We start from the raw sequence: 19,431 nt of genomic DNA on the forward strand, positions 1-19,431 counted from the left end.
TCTGTACCAAAGAGCGCTGGTACATTGACAGAAGTCCTCCGATGTTTTAAAATAATATTTTACCCCCCTTACTGTTTTCTGCTCTTTTGACCAGCATTTACTTTCAAACCTGTCTCATTTGGCGAAAAATTGTGATGTAACATTGGATACATATGTGATTCATGTATCCACATACAAAAGAGGCCTGGGTTAATATGAAAACAAATTATAAATTGTAAACATTGACACGAACAAATCAGATAAAGGTCACAAAGGCAAAAAAAAATTAATTCACCTGCAGTGTGAACATAGTCATAGATGTAAAGGCTACACCTCACGTATGAGCTGCATGCCCACGGCAAACCTAAGCCAGTAAGGGCAAAGTGCCTGGACATTTCCTTGTTGTAGACGGCACAAAAAGAATGCGGAACTCATTCTGAAACCGAGGACTTTCTGTATGCTATGTCACCTATATGTCTTTCAATACAGTATTATGTATTATATCCTTTGTTTTGTCAGTATGTGGCCCTCGGAAGACGTGTGCACACCCCTGTTATACTTGATAAGCATCATTACAACATACGACTTTATAGTTTGCCAGAGCTCAGTAAATTCATTACAACAAAATAATGGTTTGCTGTAATAGGTTATCCTTGAATACTGGTAAAACTAAGTTTATTATTTTTTGTAGTAGTAGGAAAAGTGTGGATTTCCTCTTATATTTTGAAGAAGTTGGGATTCAAAGAACAAAAGATATTCAGTTTTTGGGTGTTATTCTTGATAGAAATTGCTCAGGGAAACCACATATGCAATACACAAAGGTTAAAATATCTAAAACTATTGCTATCATAATTATAATTTAATTAAGCATTGCACATTTTTTAGTAGAATATACCCATGTATCGTATGATTCACTATTTGTTCCATATCTAACATACTGAATTTAAGTGTTGGGTAGTGCCTGTAAAAATATTTAAATCAAATGTTCATTTTACAGACGAAAGCTGTAAGAGTTATTACTGGAAAAGCATACAAGGAACCCACGAAGCTAATATTCAAATAGTTCAACTTATTGAAATTCAATGAACTGGTAGATTACAATATTCCAAAAAATATGAATAAAGCGCATCAAAATATTGTACTTATAATTACTACCAAAATAAAAACTTAGATTTAAAATATATTTAGTTTTAGAACAGTGACAATATTTTAATCAAAGGTGTTTATGAAACAAAGTTGACAGTGGAATAAAAATTGTAAAATCTATTCCTGCATTTAAACAACTGTAAAAATCATGATTATGAAAATATTTGACTTTGAGAATAATTATGTTTTAATGATTTTTTTTACATAGAAATATGGCCTTAACAGTCTTCTGAGGTTAAACAGCAAATGTTGTATTTGTGTGAATAGGGGGTAAATATTGTACGTTTGTACTTATTTCTGGTCATTTTCATTTATGATTTATTTTGATGTTGTATCAGTTGTTTTTATTTGACAATGAGTAAATGAAATGAAAATAGGAGAAGTTTTTTTTGTGTTTGATTCTTACATGATAAGTTCAGCCAGGAGCCATTTCACAACAGAGAAGGGCTGCAGGGGAGAAAAAACAAATGATGGTGGAGTCTCTACTGATATACTACAGAAGAGGCTGAGTTGTGGCAGTACAAGTGTGAAGTACTTACATCTGACAAAGTACGTGCACAGTCGCTGCTTCCAGCGTACTCTCTGCAAAAAGCCTGGTAGTCGTACAGTGTGATCCTACAACAGGAGAAGGTTACAGTTAAACCCCAATGTGCCTTTTACCGTCCCTGTATCAGCTAAGTATTTGTTGACCTTTTGAATGAACCCATTTGGAGAAGTTTGTTCATGACCGCACCTTCCACCTCGCCAAAGAAGAGCCCTGTCTGGGAAACAAGTGGAAATAAAGAACACACAACAACTAAAACGTCCAAGAAGGCATATAAATATTTGTGAACAAACGGTACCTGAGATTGCTCCTCTGTGACAAGAATGAAGCCGTTGTTGTCAATGAGGTAGCAGTTAATGTCCTGGTAGAAACAGAGATGGTAAGAGAATCTTCAAAAAATAGAAAAAGGGGGAAAAGAGGTGATGATTCTTACCTCACTATCACAACTAATGCTGCATTTGCCATCCAGAGCAGTACACTATACACAAGCAAAAATGTCCTCATTAGTAAGTTATCAGCGGCATTATAATGGTTGATAAACAGTACCTGTCTGCAGGCTGTCCAGAACTTCCTCTGGAAATACTCAAGCTTCATCTGAATCCCTACAGCTGAGCCAGAAACAGTCAGGGTACATAGCTCTTTCAAAATGGATGGTTGACGTGATGTTTAAATTTTTTTTACCTGCAACGATTGGTGACTTCCTGTCATCAAGCAGCTGAATTGCAGTGCTGGCCAACACAACACTTTTGTTCTCCAAAGCTGGAGCGCACATGGAGAAAATAAAGGTTAGTAATGTCACTTCCATTTCCCTCACAAGATGGCGCCATTTACTGAGCAGCAAGAGTTGGCATGATTACATCACTGACCAGGTTTAAAAAATGTATTATGCAGCAAATTATTTATCAAATTTGTGGAAATTATTACAAAATAAGGAATAGATATTGAAGTTTGGTTTCCTAATTTAAGACACCTCTATCTGGGCACTATTTGCTGCACTAAAGCATATCAAGGTGGTGCTAAATTGTTTGCCATATGCCTTCATATATCTACATACATACACGTTATATATGCATGCAGGTGTATAATATATACATATGCACATATATATGTATATATATGCATATGTATGTATATATATATATTATACACGCACACATACATATGTATACATACATGTCTATATATACATATATACGGTATATATACACACATCTATATATATACATTATATATATACATGCATACATATATATATATATATATATACAGTATATATATATACAGTATATATATATATATATGCATATATATATACATATATATATATATATATATATATATATATATATATTTATATATATATATATATATATATATATATATATGCTCTTATTTTAATTTTGGTGTTATACACTGTATATATTGAGATAATGCCGAGAGTGTGCAAAAAAGTAATCAGAGCAAAGGGTGGCTATTTTGAAAAAACTAAAATATAAAACATGTTTTCAGTTATTTCACCTTTTTTATCTAAGTACATTACTTCACATGTGTTCATTCATAGTTTACGATGTAAATAGTCATGAAAATAAAGAAAACGCATAGAATGAGAAGGGTTTTTTGGCCTGTACTGAACTGTGTATATATATATATATATATATATATATATATATATATATATATATATATATGTATACATATATATATATATGTATATATATATATATATATATATGTGAAGTTTATAGTTAATGTGTTATCGTTAACCTTCACAGCTCTAATATATATATATATATATATATACATATACATATATATATACACATACACACAGTATATGTGTATACATATATATATATATGTATATGTATATATACACACACACAAATATATATATATATATGTGAAGTTTATAGTTAATGTGTTATTATTGTTAACTTTCACAGCTCTAATATATATATATATGTATATATATATACTGTATATGTATATATATATATACATATATATATACACATACACACAGTATATGTGTATACATATATGTATATATACACACACTATATGTATATATATATATATATATATATATATATATATATATATATATATAATACACACATATACATATACAGTCAAGAAAATAATTGTTTGAACACCCTGCTAGTTCTCCCACTTAGAAATCATGGAGGCGTCTGAAATTTTCTCGGTACGTGCATGTCCACTGTATGAAAGATAACCTAAAAAGAAAAATCCAGAAATCACAATCTATGATTTTTTTAAAAAAATATTTGTGTGATATAGCTGAAAATAAGTATTTGAACACCTGTCTATCAGCTAGAATTCTGACCCTCGGAGACCTGTTAGTCCGCCTTTAAACGTTGTCCTCCACTACACTGTATTATCCTGAATCAGATGCACCTGTGTGAGGTCGTTAGCTGCATAAAAACACCTGTCCACCCCATACAATCAGTAAGACCCAAACATTCAGCATGGCTAAGAGGAAAGAGCTGTCCAAAGACACCAGAGACAACATTGTACAACTCCACAAGGATGGAAAGGGCTGCGGAGAAATTGCCAAGCACTTTGGTGAAAAAAGGTCCACTGTTGGAGTAATCATTAGAAAATGGAAGAAGCTAAACATGACGGTCAATCTCAATGGGAGTGGAGCGCCATGCAAGATATCACCTCGTGGGGTCTCAATTATGCTAAGAAAGATGAGGAATCAGCCCAGGACTACACGGCAGAACTTGGTCAATGACCTGAAAAGAGCTGGGACCACTGTTTTCATGGTCACTGTTGGTAATATACTAAGACGTCATGGTTTGAAATCAAGCATGGCACAGAAGGTTCCCCTGCTTAAACCAGCACATGTTAAGGCCCGTCTTAAGTTTGCCAATGACCATTTGGATGATCCAGAGGAGTCATGAAGGAAAGTTTTGTGGACAGATGAGACCAAAATTGACCTTTTTGGTCATAATTCCACAATGCGTGTTTGGAGGAAGAAGAATGATGCGTACCATCCCAAGAACACCATCCCTACTGTGTAGCATGGGGGTGGTAGCATCATGCTATGGGGGTGTTTTTCTGCTCATGGGACAGGACGACTGTACTGTATTAAAGGCCTACTGAAATGAGATTTTCTTATTTGAACGGGGATAGCAGGTCCATTCTATGTGTCATACTTGATCATTTCGCTATATTGCCATATTTTTGCTGAAAGGATTTAGTAGAGAACATCGACGATAAAGTTTGCAACTTTTGGTCGCTAATAAAAAAGCCTTAGAAGTAGCAGATGATGACGTCACCGGTGTGAGGGCTCCTCACATCCTCACATTGTTTATAATGTGAGCCTCCAGCAGCAAGAGCTATTCAGACCGAGAACGCGACAATTTCTCCATTAATTTGAGCGAGGATGAAAGATTCGTGGGTGAGGAAATTTAGAGTGAAGGATTTAAAAAAAAAAAAAAAAAAAAGTTAAAAAAAAAAGGCGATTGCATTGGGAGCGATTCCGATGTTTTCAGACACATTTACTAGGATAATTCTGGGAAATCCCTTATCTTTCTATTGTGTTCCTAGTGTTTTAGTGAGTTAAATAGTACCTGATAGTCAGAGGAGTGTGTCCACGGGTGTGTTGATGCCAGTCTCTGAGAGAAGTCACGAAGCTGCAGCAGGACAGAAGCTCCGCTGATCTCCAGGTAAGAGGCGACTTTTTACCACAATTTTTTCACCGAAACCTGCCGCTTGACAAGTGGTCGGGAACCATGTTCGCTTGACCGCTCTGATCCATAGTAAAGCTTCACCTCCGGGAATTTTAAACAAGGAAAGACCGTGTGTTGGTGTGGCTAAAGGCTAAAGCTTCCTACCTCCATCTTTCTACTTTGACTTCTCCATTATTAATTGAAAAAATTGCAAGAGACTCAGCAACACAGATGTATAAAATACTCTGTAGTTGCGCGATGAAAGTGGTGCTGGGCTAATATGTCCCCTCCAACCAATAACGTCACAAACACACGTCATCATACGCGTCATCATTCCGCAACGTTTTCAACAGGAAACTCCGCGGTAAATTTAAAATTGTAATTTAGTAAACTAAACCGGCCGTATTGGCATGTGTTGCAATGTTAATAATAATAATGATAATGGATTAGATTTATATCGCGCTTTTCTAGATACTCAAAGCGCTCACAGAGAAGTGGGAACTCATTATTCATTCACACCTGGTGGTGGTAAGCTACATCTGTAGCCACAGCTGCCCTGGGGTAGACTGACGGAAGTGTGGCTGCCAGTTTGCGCCAACGGCCCCTCCGACTACCACCAATCATTCATTCACCAGTGTGAGCGGCACCAGGGGCAAGGGTAAAGTGTCCTGCCCAGGGACACAACGGCAGCGATTTGGATGTTAATAGGGGGGAAGCGAACCTGCAACCCTCAGGTTTCTGGCACGGCCGCTCTACCCACTACGCCATGCTGCCCCTGATGTTAATATTTCATCATTGATATATAAACTATCAGACTGTGTGGTCGGTAGTAGTGGGTTTCAGTAGGCCTTTAAGGAGAGGATGACTGCAGCCATGTATTGTGAGATTTTGGCCAAAAACCTCCTTCCCTCAGTCAGATCATTAAAGATGAGTCGTGGCTGGATCTTCCAACATGACCATGACCCAAAGCACACAGCCAGGAAAACCAAGAAGTGGCTTTGTAAGAACCATATCAAGGTTCTGGAGTGGCCTAGCCAGTCTCTAGACCTAAATCCAATTGAAAATCTTTGGAGAGAGCTAATAGTTTGTGTTACTCATCAACAGCCCAGAAACCTGACTGATCTAGAGAAGATCTGTGTGGTGGAGTAAATCCCTCCTGCGGTCTGTGCAAACTACAGGAAACGTTTAACCTCTGTAATTGCAAACAAAGGCTACTTTACCAAATATTAATGTTGGTGTTCAAATACCTATTTTTAGCTGTATCACACAAATAAATTGTTAAAAAATCATAGATTGTGATTTCTGGATTTTTCTTTTTAGGTTATCTCTCAAACAGTGGACATGCACCTACCGTGAACATTTCAGACCCCTCCATGATTTCTAAGCGGGAGAACTTGCAAAATAGCAGGGTGTTCAAATACTTATTTTCTTGACTGTATATATATATATACATATATATATATACACACACACATAAATATATATATATATATATATATATATATATATATATATATATATATATATACATACGTACATATATACAGTCGTGGTCCAAGGTCTACATACACTTGTAAAGAACATCATGTCATGGCTGTCTTGAGTTTCCAATAATTTCTACAACTCTTATTTTTCTGTGATAGAGTGGTTGGAGCACAAATATTCATGAAGTTTGATTCTTTAATGAATTTATTATGGGTCTACTGAAAAAGTGACCAAATCTGCTGGGTCAAAAGTATACACACAGCAATGTTAATATTTGGTAAAGCAATGTTAAAAAGTGGTAAAAGAATGGTTAAATCAGACTATTGGTTTTAGAATGGCCTTCCCAAAGTCCTGACTTAGATGTGTGGACAATGCTGAAGAAACAAGTCCATGTCAGAAAACCAACAAATTTGGTTGAACTGCACCAATTTTGTCAAGGAGAATGGTCAAAAATTCAACCAGAAGCTTGCCAGAAGCTTGTGGATGGCTACCAAAAGCGCCTTATTGCAATGAAACTTGCCAAGGGATATGTAACCAAATATTAACATTGCTGTATGTATACTTTTGACCAAGCAGATTTGGTCACATTTTAGAAGACCCATAATAAATTCATAAAGAACCAAACTTCATGAATGTTTTTTGTGACAAAAAAGTATGTGCTCCAATCACTCTATCACAAAAAAACAAGAGTTGTAGAAATTATTGAAAACTCAAGACAGCCATAACATGATGTTCTTTACAAGTGTATGTCAACTTTTGACCATGACTGTATACACGCACGCAGGCACGCACGCACACGTATACATACACACACACACATATATATACACGCATATATATTTATATATATATATATATATATATATATATATATATATATATATATATATATATATATATATCTATATATATATATATATATTCTCATATATACATATATACTCATATACCACACACACACACATATATATATATATACATATATATATATATACAAACTATAAATATATTCTCATATATACATATATACTCATAGTCATTGTTTGTATCCGGATACATTAGTTTGAGCGCACTTTATCGCCTCTTGTGCTAGTTAGCTTAGCTTGTTAGCTGCTAACAAAGAGACGCGGACGTTATCAACACATCGCTAAGTTGATGTGTTGATAACGTTGATTCATATATATTATACAGTATATATATACATATATATATATATATATATATATATATATATATATATATATATATATATATATATATATATATATATATATATGTATATATATACATATATATTGTATTGGGATCAAATCGATTCCAGATGTACATTTTACACATTTGGTATTTCAAGTAAGGATCAGGAAGTGAAGATCTCTTCAAGCCCGGGTAGTGTGTCCAGAAGTGTACTACATTTTGGACTAATTATTTTTTATTTATTTGACAATTAGATAAATTGGATAATTACCTTCCAGCAGATTGTAATTTCATGTTTATACTTTATTTGAATAATCACTGAACACAAAAGCTAAGCAGTTTTATGTTTTTGATTTTATTGCCTTACTGTAAGTAAAATGAAACAAACCGTGGCCTTAATACCGAGGTATGTACCAAACTGTGAGAATGCATTACATTTACACTCCTAACATATGCACTTTAGTTTTGTCTCATTAGTGATAGCAATCAGGGGTGGTAAAATACAACTTTTTCACTTTCAATACAATACCGTCATAAGAGCGTTGCATATTTTTTTTTTTTTTTTTTCCCCTTGGCCTCAGTCTGCGCCCCCACTCCAGGGCCTAGGCTAAGACCGATTTTTTAATTTTATTTTAATCTTCTATTTTTTTTCTCCCCCCCACCCCCCTTGTTTACCTGTATGTCATCTTTTTTGTAAGGGGCGCTGGAAGCCGGCAGACCCGTCAGCGATCCTTTTCTGTCTCCCTGTAATGTTTGTCTGATCTTGAATGGGATTGTGCTGAAAATTGTAATTTTCCTGAAGGAACTCTCCTGACGGAATAAATAAAGTACTATCTAATCTAATCTAATTTATTGGCTGGTACCTATATTGATCTGATACAATATCAGCACAAACCATTCATACTTTTATTATTTTGTAGTGTGAAATGTTAGAAAATCTTTGATAAAGAGAAATTAGTCGAACAGAATTATGGGAGGTATGAAAAACACTAACATATTTATTATTGACTGTCTGGAATGAACTTATACTGTCTTTAAGTTGAAGTGAAGTGGTCACAATATTTTAATAAGTTAAGCTCCATCCATCCATTTTCTACCGCTTATTCCCTTTGGAGTCGCGGGGGGCGCTGGTGCCTATCTCAGCTACAATCGGGCGGTAGGCAGTGTACACCCTGGACAAGTCGCCACCTCATCGCAGGGCCAACACATATAGGCAGACAACATTCACACTCACATTCACACACTAGGGCCAATTTGCTGTTGCCAATCAACCTATCCCCAGGTGCATGTCTTTGGAGGTGGGAGGAAGCTGGAGTACCCATGCAGTCACGAGGAGGACATGCAAACTCCACACAGAAAGATCCCGAGCCCGGTGCAGACATAATTGTTACTGGATACTTTGTATACTTTGTATCTGTAATATTTAACTATAATTATTGTTTATATTGACAAATGTCCTGTTATTGACTGCAATATGTTTACTCAAGGAAACATATCACATATGTCTAGCTTGTATGCTGTTCTGTAGCTGCTAGCTCCTAGTAGCCTATAACATGTTTACCTTTTGTAAATGAATTGACAAAAATAGAAAAACTTTGTGTGCTTATTGGAGGACATTTAGATGTTAACTGTCTGTCCAGCTTTGCACAAATAAACACGCTGCAAGACTGCTTGCTCATATCATAGTGCTAATATCTGACATTTTACATGCAAGCCAATATAATCCGATGCAATATAAGCCAATGCAAACCAAACTTTTTGCTGATTTCGGACCGATATCAATATCCAATCGGGACATCCCTAATAGCAATGGCATCAATGAGCTTTTGCGCTGCTCTATCTACCCATCAATCTTTGTTCATTGTAGGGCTGGGCGATATGTACCAAAACTGACATCCCTTTTTTTTTTAGTATTGTATTTTAAACAAAATGTGCCAAGTGTTTATTTTAAACTCAACACCACAATATAGTTACTACCAGTATTCTGAAAATTATTTTTAAAAAGTAATAAATATATTTACTCGTTATTTAACCAAAAAAATAATTTATTAATAATGGAAGTACTTTTTGATAAATGTAATCAAAGGCTTCACGGTGGAAGAGGGGTAAGTGCGTCTGTCTCACAATACAAAGGTCCTGAGTAGTCAGGGTTCAATCCTGCGCTCGAGATCTTTCTGTGTGGAGTTTGCATGTTCTCCCCGTGAATGCATGGGTTCCCTCCGGGTACTCCGGCAATGGCGTCACATTAGAGCCAAAAATCCAAGCGCATAAAAACTGTTATTGCGCGCTGATTTGCCACTACTTGCGCGCGTGTGGTGCCTTTGTGCGCACGCGCGGTGCCTTTTTGCGTGCGCGAGCTGTCTTTGTTTTGGCACTTTGTAGGCGGTAATTCTTACACGGCCCCTTCTTTCTGATTGGTCAGGCGAAAATAGCTGAGGGCCAATCAGAAGTATAGCAGGGCGGGTCATCGTCAATATGTATCAAGATGATTCAGCTCCTGGGCTTCACGGTGGCAGAGGGGTTAGTGCGTCTGCCTCACAATACGAAGGTCCTGCAGTCCTGGGTTCAAATCCTGGCTCGGGATCTTTCTGTGTGGAGTTTGCATGTCCTCCCCGTCAATGCGTGGGTTCCCTCCGGGTAAAAAAGTATCCAGTAACAATTATGTCTGCACCGGGCTCGGGATCTTTCTTTGTGGAGTTTGCATGTCCTCCCCGTGACGGCATGGGTACTCCGGCTTCCTCCCACCTCCAAAGACATGCATCTGGGGATAGGTTGATTGGCAACACTAAATTGGCCCTAGTGTGTGAATGTGAGTATGAATGTTGTCTGTCTATCTGTGTTGACCCTGCGATGAGGTGGCGACTTGTCCAGGGTGTACACCGCGACCCCAAAAAGGGAATAAGCGGTTGAAAATGGATGGATGGATGATACAGCTCCTGTTGACAAACTAATTCTAAAAAGTCTAATTTTAGTGGAGTTGTGGAAAATGCCAATTGAATTTTGTCTAAAAGTCTTTGAAGAAGGTAATGTCTCATCTGTTGAGAGAATATCACATAGTTAATGAAGTTTTAAGATCAATATTTTTTGATACACATACAACCAGTCCACAGGTGTCAGTCAATGATGGAAATTATATTTTCAAATATGTTTCCTTTCCTCACTTGTCTGTTTTAAAAATATTTTTATTTATTTGATATTTGTATATGTAAATATTGAATGTATGCCACAATGGGGGACTATTTCCTCTATCTACTTCAAGTTTACACCAGAGTCTACCCGAACCCACTTATCTATGCGTCTTTCATATCAGAACCACATGATTAGCATTTGGGCCTAAAATTGATGTTCTGATTGCAATTACTATTTTAGTAGAATAATGAATGACAGGTTAACATTACAATTAATTGAAACGAATTATATAGGAGCAATGAACTGTCAGCGCATTTCATTCATCTAATGAATATGGTTTTAATTTTACTATAAAAAGTATTTACGTTTCTGCAAACAACTCAAACAATGGAAAATTAGATATCAGCCCAGATCAGTATAGATGGCAGTTAAAAATATGTATTTAAAAAAACAACAAAAAAAGCTCGCTCCATACATTAGGCAAATTAAATCTGAGAGATAATAGTGTAAGACTTAATTGTTCAGCCATGATAGCCCAATGAAAACATGGTTTCCTTTCTTTTTAATCCCAGGGAACTGCCATGGACCTTTCATCACAGATATGAATAAACACTCCATGTTTCTCCATCTTATCTCGGACAGCTGGTCCCCATCATTTTATTGATGTCAATGCTACATGTACTATTTAAATATACACATATATACAATACTCTGACATTTATAACAAATCAAAAGGAGAAGAGAAAATTAATAATCCCACTTTGTGGCATACATTCAATATTTCCATATACAAATATTAAATAAATAAAAATATTTTTTAAAACAGACAAGTGAGGAAAGAAAACATATTTGAAAATATAATTTCCATCATTGACTGACATCTGTGGACTGGTTGTATGTGTATGAAAAGAGATTGATCTTAAAACTTCATTAGCTATGTGATGTTCTCTCAACAGATGAGACATTACCTTCTTCAAAGACTTTCAGATCAAATTCAATTGGCATCTTCCACAACTCCACTAAATTTGGACTTTTTAGAATTAGTTTGTCGACAGGAGCTGTATCATCTTCATACATATTGACGATGACCCGCCCTGCTATACTTCTGATTGGCCCTCAGCTATTTTCGGCTGACCAATCAGAAAGAAGAGGCTGTGTAAGAATAACCGCCCAGAAAGTGCCAAAACGAAGATGGCGCGCGCACATAGGCACCGCGCGCACGCAAAAAGGCGCGCACAAAGACACCACACGCGCGCAAAAAGTTGTCGCGCGCGCGCACGAAGTGGAGAATCACCGCGCGATAACACTTTTTATGCGCTTGGATTTTTGGCACTAATGTGACGCCATATCCGGCTTCCTCCCACTTCCAAAGACATGCACCTGGGGATACGTTGATTGGCAACACTAAATTGGCCCTAGTGTGTAAATGTGAGTGTGAATGTTCTCTGTCTATCTGTGTTGGCCCTGCTATGAGGTAGCGACTTGTCCAGGGTGTACACTTCCTTCCGCCCGATTGTAGCTGAGATAGGCATCAGCGCCCCTCGCGAACCCAAAGGGAATAAGCGGTAAAAAATGGATGGATGGATGGATAAATGTAATTAATTCCTTGGGAGCAGCGTGGCTTTAAAAGGGGGTGTCTGTTGCCAAGTGGCGTGTGACATTAGCGAGGGTTTCAGTTGAGCTGAGCTAAATTTGTTAGCTTTAGTAGTTAGAAGCATCAGTTTGTCGGTTGTGACAGAAGTTCTGTTAAATCCTTTCTCTGGATGGTGTTACCTCTGTTTAATAAAGAGGAGGAGTCCCCACCAGTTCCCGTCAGCCCCCACCACTCTCCGCTACCCTCCGCCATTCGCCGAAGCTACGGAGCTACGTGGACTGTGCGTTAAGGCGAATGTGACGGGGGTTCGGATTCAGAAATTTGCTGTGGCGACTCTAAATGCGCGCCAGACCTTTTAAATTGTTAAAACAAACCACGTGACGCGATTTGATTTCAAATGAATCACTGATGCACGGGTAAAAAACCGGAGTAACTATCAAAGGCAGCATCCAAAAATATTACGTATTGGTATATAGTGGTGTTGTCTCAAATACATACCGATTTTTAAAATGTCGGTATAACCCGGTATAAAGTACATTTTCATTGTGTGGTATTTTAAACAGAACTGCATAGTAAGAGGTACAGGGGAGTAAAAAAGTGTGCAGTGAAAAAGGTGTCCAAGGAATTGGGCCATCACTTTTATTTAACAGAAACTACAAACCCCGTTTCCATATGAGTTGGGAAATTGTGTTAGATGTAAGTATAAACGGAATTCAATGATTTGCAAATCCTTTTCAACCCATATTCAATTGAATGCACTACAAAGACAAGATATTTGTTGTTCAAACTCATAAACTTTATTTTTTTTTTTGCAAATTATAATTAACTTAGAATTTCATGGCTGCAACACGTGCCAAAGTAGTTGGGAAAGTTCATGTTCACCACTGTGTTGCATCACCTTTTCTTTTAACAACACTCAATAAATGTTTGGGAACTGAGGAAACTAATTGTTGAAGCTTTGAAAGTGGAATTCTTTCCCATTCTTGTTTTATGTAGAGCTTCAGTTGTTCAACCGTCCGGGGTCTCTGCTGTCATATTTTACGCTTCATAATGCGCCACACATTTTCGATGGAAGACAGGGCTGGACTGCAGGCGGGCCAGAAAAGTATCTGCACTCTTTTTTACAAAGCCACGCTGTTGTAACACTTGTCTTGCTGAAATAAGCAGGGGCGTCCATGATAATGTTGCTTGGATGACAACATATGTTGTTCCAAAACCTGTATGGACCTTTCAGCATTAATGGTGCCTTCACAGAAGTGTAAGTTACCCATGCCTTGGGCACTAATACACCCCCATACCATCACAGATGCTGGCTTTTGAACTTTCTGCCCATAACAATCTGAATGGATATTTTCCTCTTTGTTCTGGAGGACACCACGTCCTCTGTTTCCAAATATAATTAGAAATGTGGACTTGTCAGACCACAGAACACCTTTCCACTTTGCATCAGTCCATCTTAGGTGAGCTTGGGCCCAGCCAAGCCGGCGGCGTTTCAGGATATTGTTGATAAATGGGTTTGGCTTTGCATAGTAGAGTTTTAACCTGCACTTAGAGATGTAGCGACCAACTATAGTTACTGACAGTGGTTTTATGAAGTGTTCCTGAGCATATGTGTTGATATCCTTTACACACTGATGTTGTTTTTTAATGCAGTAACGCCTGAGGGATCAAAAGTCTGTAATATCATCACTTATGTGCAGTGATTTCTCCAGATTCTCTGAACTTTTTGATGATTTTATGCACCGTAGATGGTAAAATCCCTAAATTCCTTGCAATAGCTCGTTGAGAAATGTTGTTTTAAAACTGTTCGACAATTTGCTTACAAAGTGGTGACCCTCACCCCATTCTTGTTTGTGAATTACTTAGCATTTCATGGAAGCTGCTTTTATACCCAATCATGGCACCCAACTGTTCCCAATTAGCCTGCACACCTGTGGGATGTTCTATATAAGTGTTTGATGAGCATTCCTCAACTTTATCAGTATTTATTGCCACCTTTCCCAACTTCTTTGTCACATGTTGCTGGCATCAAATTCTAGAGTTAATGATTATTTGCAAAAAAAAAAAAAAATGTTTATCAGTTTGAACATCAAATATGTTGTGTTTGTAGCATATTCAACTGAATATGGGTTGAAAATTATTTCAAAATCATTGTATTCCGTTTATTTTTACATCTAACAATTTCCCAACTCAAATGGAAACAGGGTTTGAACATAATCAACACGTTACTTAAAATAAAAATAAATATCCCATCAAATAATTTTGTAATATATGTTTTGATTTTACTAGAGAACTGACATTAAAAAGGTCTAATTAAAAGGGACCAATGATGATTTTAGTCTACATTTAAAATACTTCCTTGTGGTCTAGATAATATGTATTGAATATACTTTGGTGTAAATTTTGCACCACAATCACTTTTATAACCCTTTTTTATTTTTATTTTTGCAAGATGTTCGATTTTGGAGGCGTTTTCAGATTGCAAATGAAACACCACCCTCAAAAAATATCATAATTTAGCTTTTAAAAATCTACACTGTTTACATATAGACTGTATCTTGAAGTTGTCACCCCTCTTTTTTTTTTAGGACGCAGTCCAAAATATACTTTATAAACATTATATAGATTCACCCGGTCACCATCAGGTACACCTGCAGACTTGCTCATCGATTCAGACTTTGCGTTAAAAAAAAAATCTGCTTTTCGCTGCAATTATGTCACTGCATGTTGCACGTTTGGGTTATTGTACCCATGCAAGGATTAGATGAAAATAGTACTTTATGTGACATTTTTTTGTGTTTTGTTACAACGTAAAGCTGGCTGACAACTTTACCTTATGTCTGAATAAGTGCTTCCACCTCGCTTTGATGTCACGACGCAGCTAACACAGGCATCAAAAACCACGTGCTAGCTTACACCCAAATAAACCAAATAATTTGACACATTGGAATTGTTTAACACGAGTAGCCATCATTGCAACAACGTGCTTCCACCTCACTCTGATGTCACGGCACAGCTAGACTGCGAACCCCACGAATAGAGGCATCAAAAACCATGTGCTAATTTACACCCAAATAAACCAAATAATTTGACACATTGGAATTGTTTAACACGAGTACCCAACATTGCAACAAAGTGCTTCCACCTCGCTTTGATGTCACGATGCAGCTAAACTGCGAACCCCACGAATAGAGGCATCAAAAACCATGTGCTAACTTACACCCAAATAAACCAAATAATTTGACAAATTGGAATTGTTTAACACGAGTAGCCAACATTGCAACATTACCAAGTCAGAAAAGACAAAATTCATCAATTCATCACAAACTATCTCTGCCAATGAGGGTGTCGGCCGATCATTACAAAAATAAACCTTAATCTATGTTTTAATAACTTTGTGCAAGAGTGAGAAGTGTGCTAAAGAAACTAAGAAAGTATGTATCGATATAGCCAGAGAGTGGTGTGGTGCGCATGTGTACTACAGACAGACATAGTTAACTTCCGTCATGGGTATAGTATACAATTTCAATTAAATTCTCATGAGAACACATTGTTCTGTAGGCTTCAGCTTCGGCCTACTGTATGTTAGTGTTGTGCTTACCTGTGCTGAAGGGGATAGAGTAGACAAATGTGCCTGGGACCTGCTCTGCCGCTCTCTTGTACCACAGGGGAAAGTGATCGGCATTAAAGACACCCTCCTTGTCCTCTGCTGTCAGAAAATCTCTGAGGAGGCACACAGAGCAAACTGAGAGTCGAGGAGCAAGGGATGACATTCATCAACATGGATCACCGCCTGGCCTTCTGCGGTAAGCGGTGACAAGCGTAGTGCAAAAAAGTGACACTCACTGATTGGAGAGCTGATCCGCGGCTACGAACAAGTTGGTTCTTGACAGGCCGGTGCGCGTGCCGAGGAAGGTGATTTCGACTCCTTTGTCAGAGTTCCTGTATGTATCATGAGATACAGTGCGACATACACACATTTAATTGATCCAATTAGCTGTTGACTACACTCAATTAAACAATGCCACAACCAATTTTTAGCCTCGTTTTTAATTCTGCTCGTCAGAAATGAATGAGACTCTTCACACGTCGTATTCAATTTCATGAGCTGAGTTTGTGCTTGATATTGGATGTTAACTGGTTACATCATCTGGTGCTACATGTCTGTTTTTGTGTGCCACCTACTGGCAATGTTGCTACCCCTTTTTTTCGACATTCAGTTGCCATGGTTCCCAGGGGAAGGCGGGAGTGACTGACCATAGCTGTTTGTAATCAACTTACCCTGTTTACACCTCTTGGCGTGGGATGTTTCCATGGTATTTCCTACACATTGTGTACTCGCCAGTGCAACTCTTATTCCAATGGTGCATTCCATTTGTACCGGGAAGTCGGAATTTCCAAGTTCATAGTCGGAATTATAGCTAGAACGCCCCTTGAAGTCGGATTTCCGACTCAGAATATGGAGCATTCTGACTACCCCCGAGTTTGTTTCAAATATGGCGGCTCTAAAAGTAAACAATGATATCCCCTCCTATAGTATCCATTATTAGCATTTTTGATTAGTTGTTTTTTTGCAACAAATCAGCTATATACAATGTATTGTTTTACATTTATATACAGTAACATTACTGTAGTATAAACTACATGTATTCTACGTTCTATACCGTTAGCAATAGCGTCTGTGTTTTCTCTTCATCCAGCGTGTTTGAAGGTTGCAGAAAAAGTGCATATTTTCCTATAAATTCTTTATAATCAGAAAAGGCAAACACAAAAACATTTTTTGTGAATGTGGCCATCTTGATTTCCAACTTCATAACTGGAACACTCTTAACTCGGCAGTGACGTTATTCCCAGCTCCAACTTCCCATTTCCCAGGTAAATAGAATGCAGCACAAGCTCCTGTTTGTGTCACCCAGCTAAGTACCCTCCTGTTTAGCCCTTTCGTGAGATTTTTGTTTGTACTTTTTGCTCAGTCTTCCTATCATCCCCTTAAGACCATCTTTGTTATTTTTTCTTAGTTTGTTCTATTTTTGTCGTGTTACTGCCTCCTGCCAGTGACATTGTTTATGTCTCCTCTCCATATTCAATTAACAATCATCACAAACTCAATATCCCGCGTTATGCTAATCACCTGGATATTATTTTAGTTTACATCCCCTTATTGTGTGATTAAAATACTCTTTGTTACTCTCAAACCGCTCTGGTGACTTTTGGGATCTTCCCGATAGTAAATCGTATTAACCTCGTTTGTCATATCATAACACAATAGATCCCCGCGTATTCACAATTAAGGCAACACATCCCTGCATATTAACAGATTTCTTATTTCAAAAAGTATGATTTTTTGAGGCAGGGACCCTATGCAGTTGTGCTTTTTCTCCTTTAAAAAATTGGCAGTTTTTTTCCCAGAAAACCCAACTTATTCACCCTAAGTTTGTAATTTTAAATACGGGTTAAAAAATACAGCTTACATGTATGTAACAATGTGTCGTAGGTGGTCGTTTTAATTTAGTTTGGCCACTAGTGTTAAAATTACTAATGAATCCTAATATGTGCTTTCTTTTCCTAATAAACTTAAGGCATTTACTGCTATATTGTTTCTTTTTTCCCCACACCACATCATAGTGACGAGCAATTCAATATAATCAGTAATTATGAAAAACATACATTTTCTAAAAACATGTTCTGTCAAACTATTTATGGTAACATAAACAAGCCGTTGATGTTCTTGTCATATTTTTCAAATTTGAGCCCCTTGGAAATGTCTTTAACATGTGTGTGAGAAATATCATCGGGCTTAGATTGCTTTTATGGGTGCTATCATTATTCACGTTTTTTCACTATAGTTAAATATATTTGCAGTAACGTGCATTATTCAGCCTAGCATTGTCATGCAACTCAAATATGTTTTCTCTTTAGCAGCATATGTTGCTCCAAACCTGTATGTACCATTCAGCATCCATGATGTCTTCACAGATGTTCAATTTACCCATAATGCCACAGGCAGTAATACTTCTCCATATGAGCACAGAAGCATCAACCTGCTCACAATCTGGAAGGATCTTTTCTTTTGTATCTATTCGCTATTTAAGAACTGCACCAAGTGTCTATCTTAGCGACTGCTTGTAAAAGAATGCTTACTCTGACTTGTTGAGAGCTAGTCCAGTCCAGTAGGCCTCAAGCGGTGCAGTGACCACCGCGTCAAACAACACTTCCTTGATCAGCTCTCGATCGCCTGCAAATTCAGTTTGGTTTAAAGAGCCACACATTAGTAATAAACAAAACAATCAACTGTTTTCTGTTTAAGAAAATAAACATCTGCACTTACACTTCAGTTTAGGCCTGCGGCCCGTCATGAAGAGTTTGATGGCTTGTATCTGAGTCAGGTGACGATGCTCATGCTGTTCCTCTGTGTTGCAGTACGTCCTTTGAGTCCAAAACAGAGCCGTGTAGTTACAGTACACCCATGCCTTCCACATACCTCGTGGACAAAGAGGCATAACCTACATAACGCATGGATGCCCCCTTCCTGAAACCATGCATTACATTACCATTCATCTGCCAGGGCGACATCTGGCTGTTCCAGATCACGAAGCCCTGAAAGAATGAAAGTCAGTCACGCTTCAGCTTTGTTAATCCTGCTCAATTTAAACAAATATAAT

At 37.4% G+C, this 19,431-nt stretch overlaps 1 protein-coding gene across 2 annotated transcripts in view; it reads right to left on the bottom strand.

The window, feature by feature from the left end:
- The window catches only part of cacna2d3 (calcium channel, voltage dependent, alpha2/delta subunit 3), an 85,614-nt gene that overhangs the window by 6,680 nt on the left and 59,503 nt on the right, over positions 1–19,431 (bottom strand). For both annotated transcript variants that reach the window (XM_061874267.1, XM_061874266.1), the window contains 12 exons: positions 19,321–19,366; positions 19,098–19,195; positions 18,911–19,004; positions 16,616–16,711; positions 16,371–16,492; positions 2,351–2,428; positions 2,216–2,277; positions 2,103–2,147; positions 1,968–2,030; positions 1,816–1,886; positions 1,665–1,740; positions 1,532–1,572 (listed from right to left, as the gene is read on the bottom strand). In XM_061874267.1, coding sequence (XP_061730251.1) covers positions 1,532–1,572; positions 1,665–1,740; positions 1,816–1,886; positions 1,968–2,030; positions 2,103–2,147; positions 2,216–2,277; positions 2,351–2,428; positions 16,371–16,492; positions 16,616–16,711; positions 18,911–19,004; positions 19,098–19,195; positions 19,321–19,366 — 892 coding nt within the window. The remainder of the gene's footprint in view (positions 1–1,531; positions 1,573–1,664; positions 1,741–1,815; positions 1,887–1,967; positions 2,031–2,102; positions 2,148–2,215; positions 2,278–2,350; positions 2,429–16,370; positions 16,493–16,615; positions 16,712–18,910; positions 19,005–19,097; positions 19,196–19,320; positions 19,367–19,431) is intronic.

This window comes from Nerophis ophidion, linkage group LG16 (genome assembly GCF_033978795.1).
Source record: "Nerophis ophidion isolate RoL-2023_Sa linkage group LG16, RoL_Noph_v1.0, whole genome shotgun sequence".
NCBI lineage: Eukaryota > Metazoa > Chordata > Actinopteri > Syngnathiformes > Syngnathidae > Nerophis > Nerophis ophidion.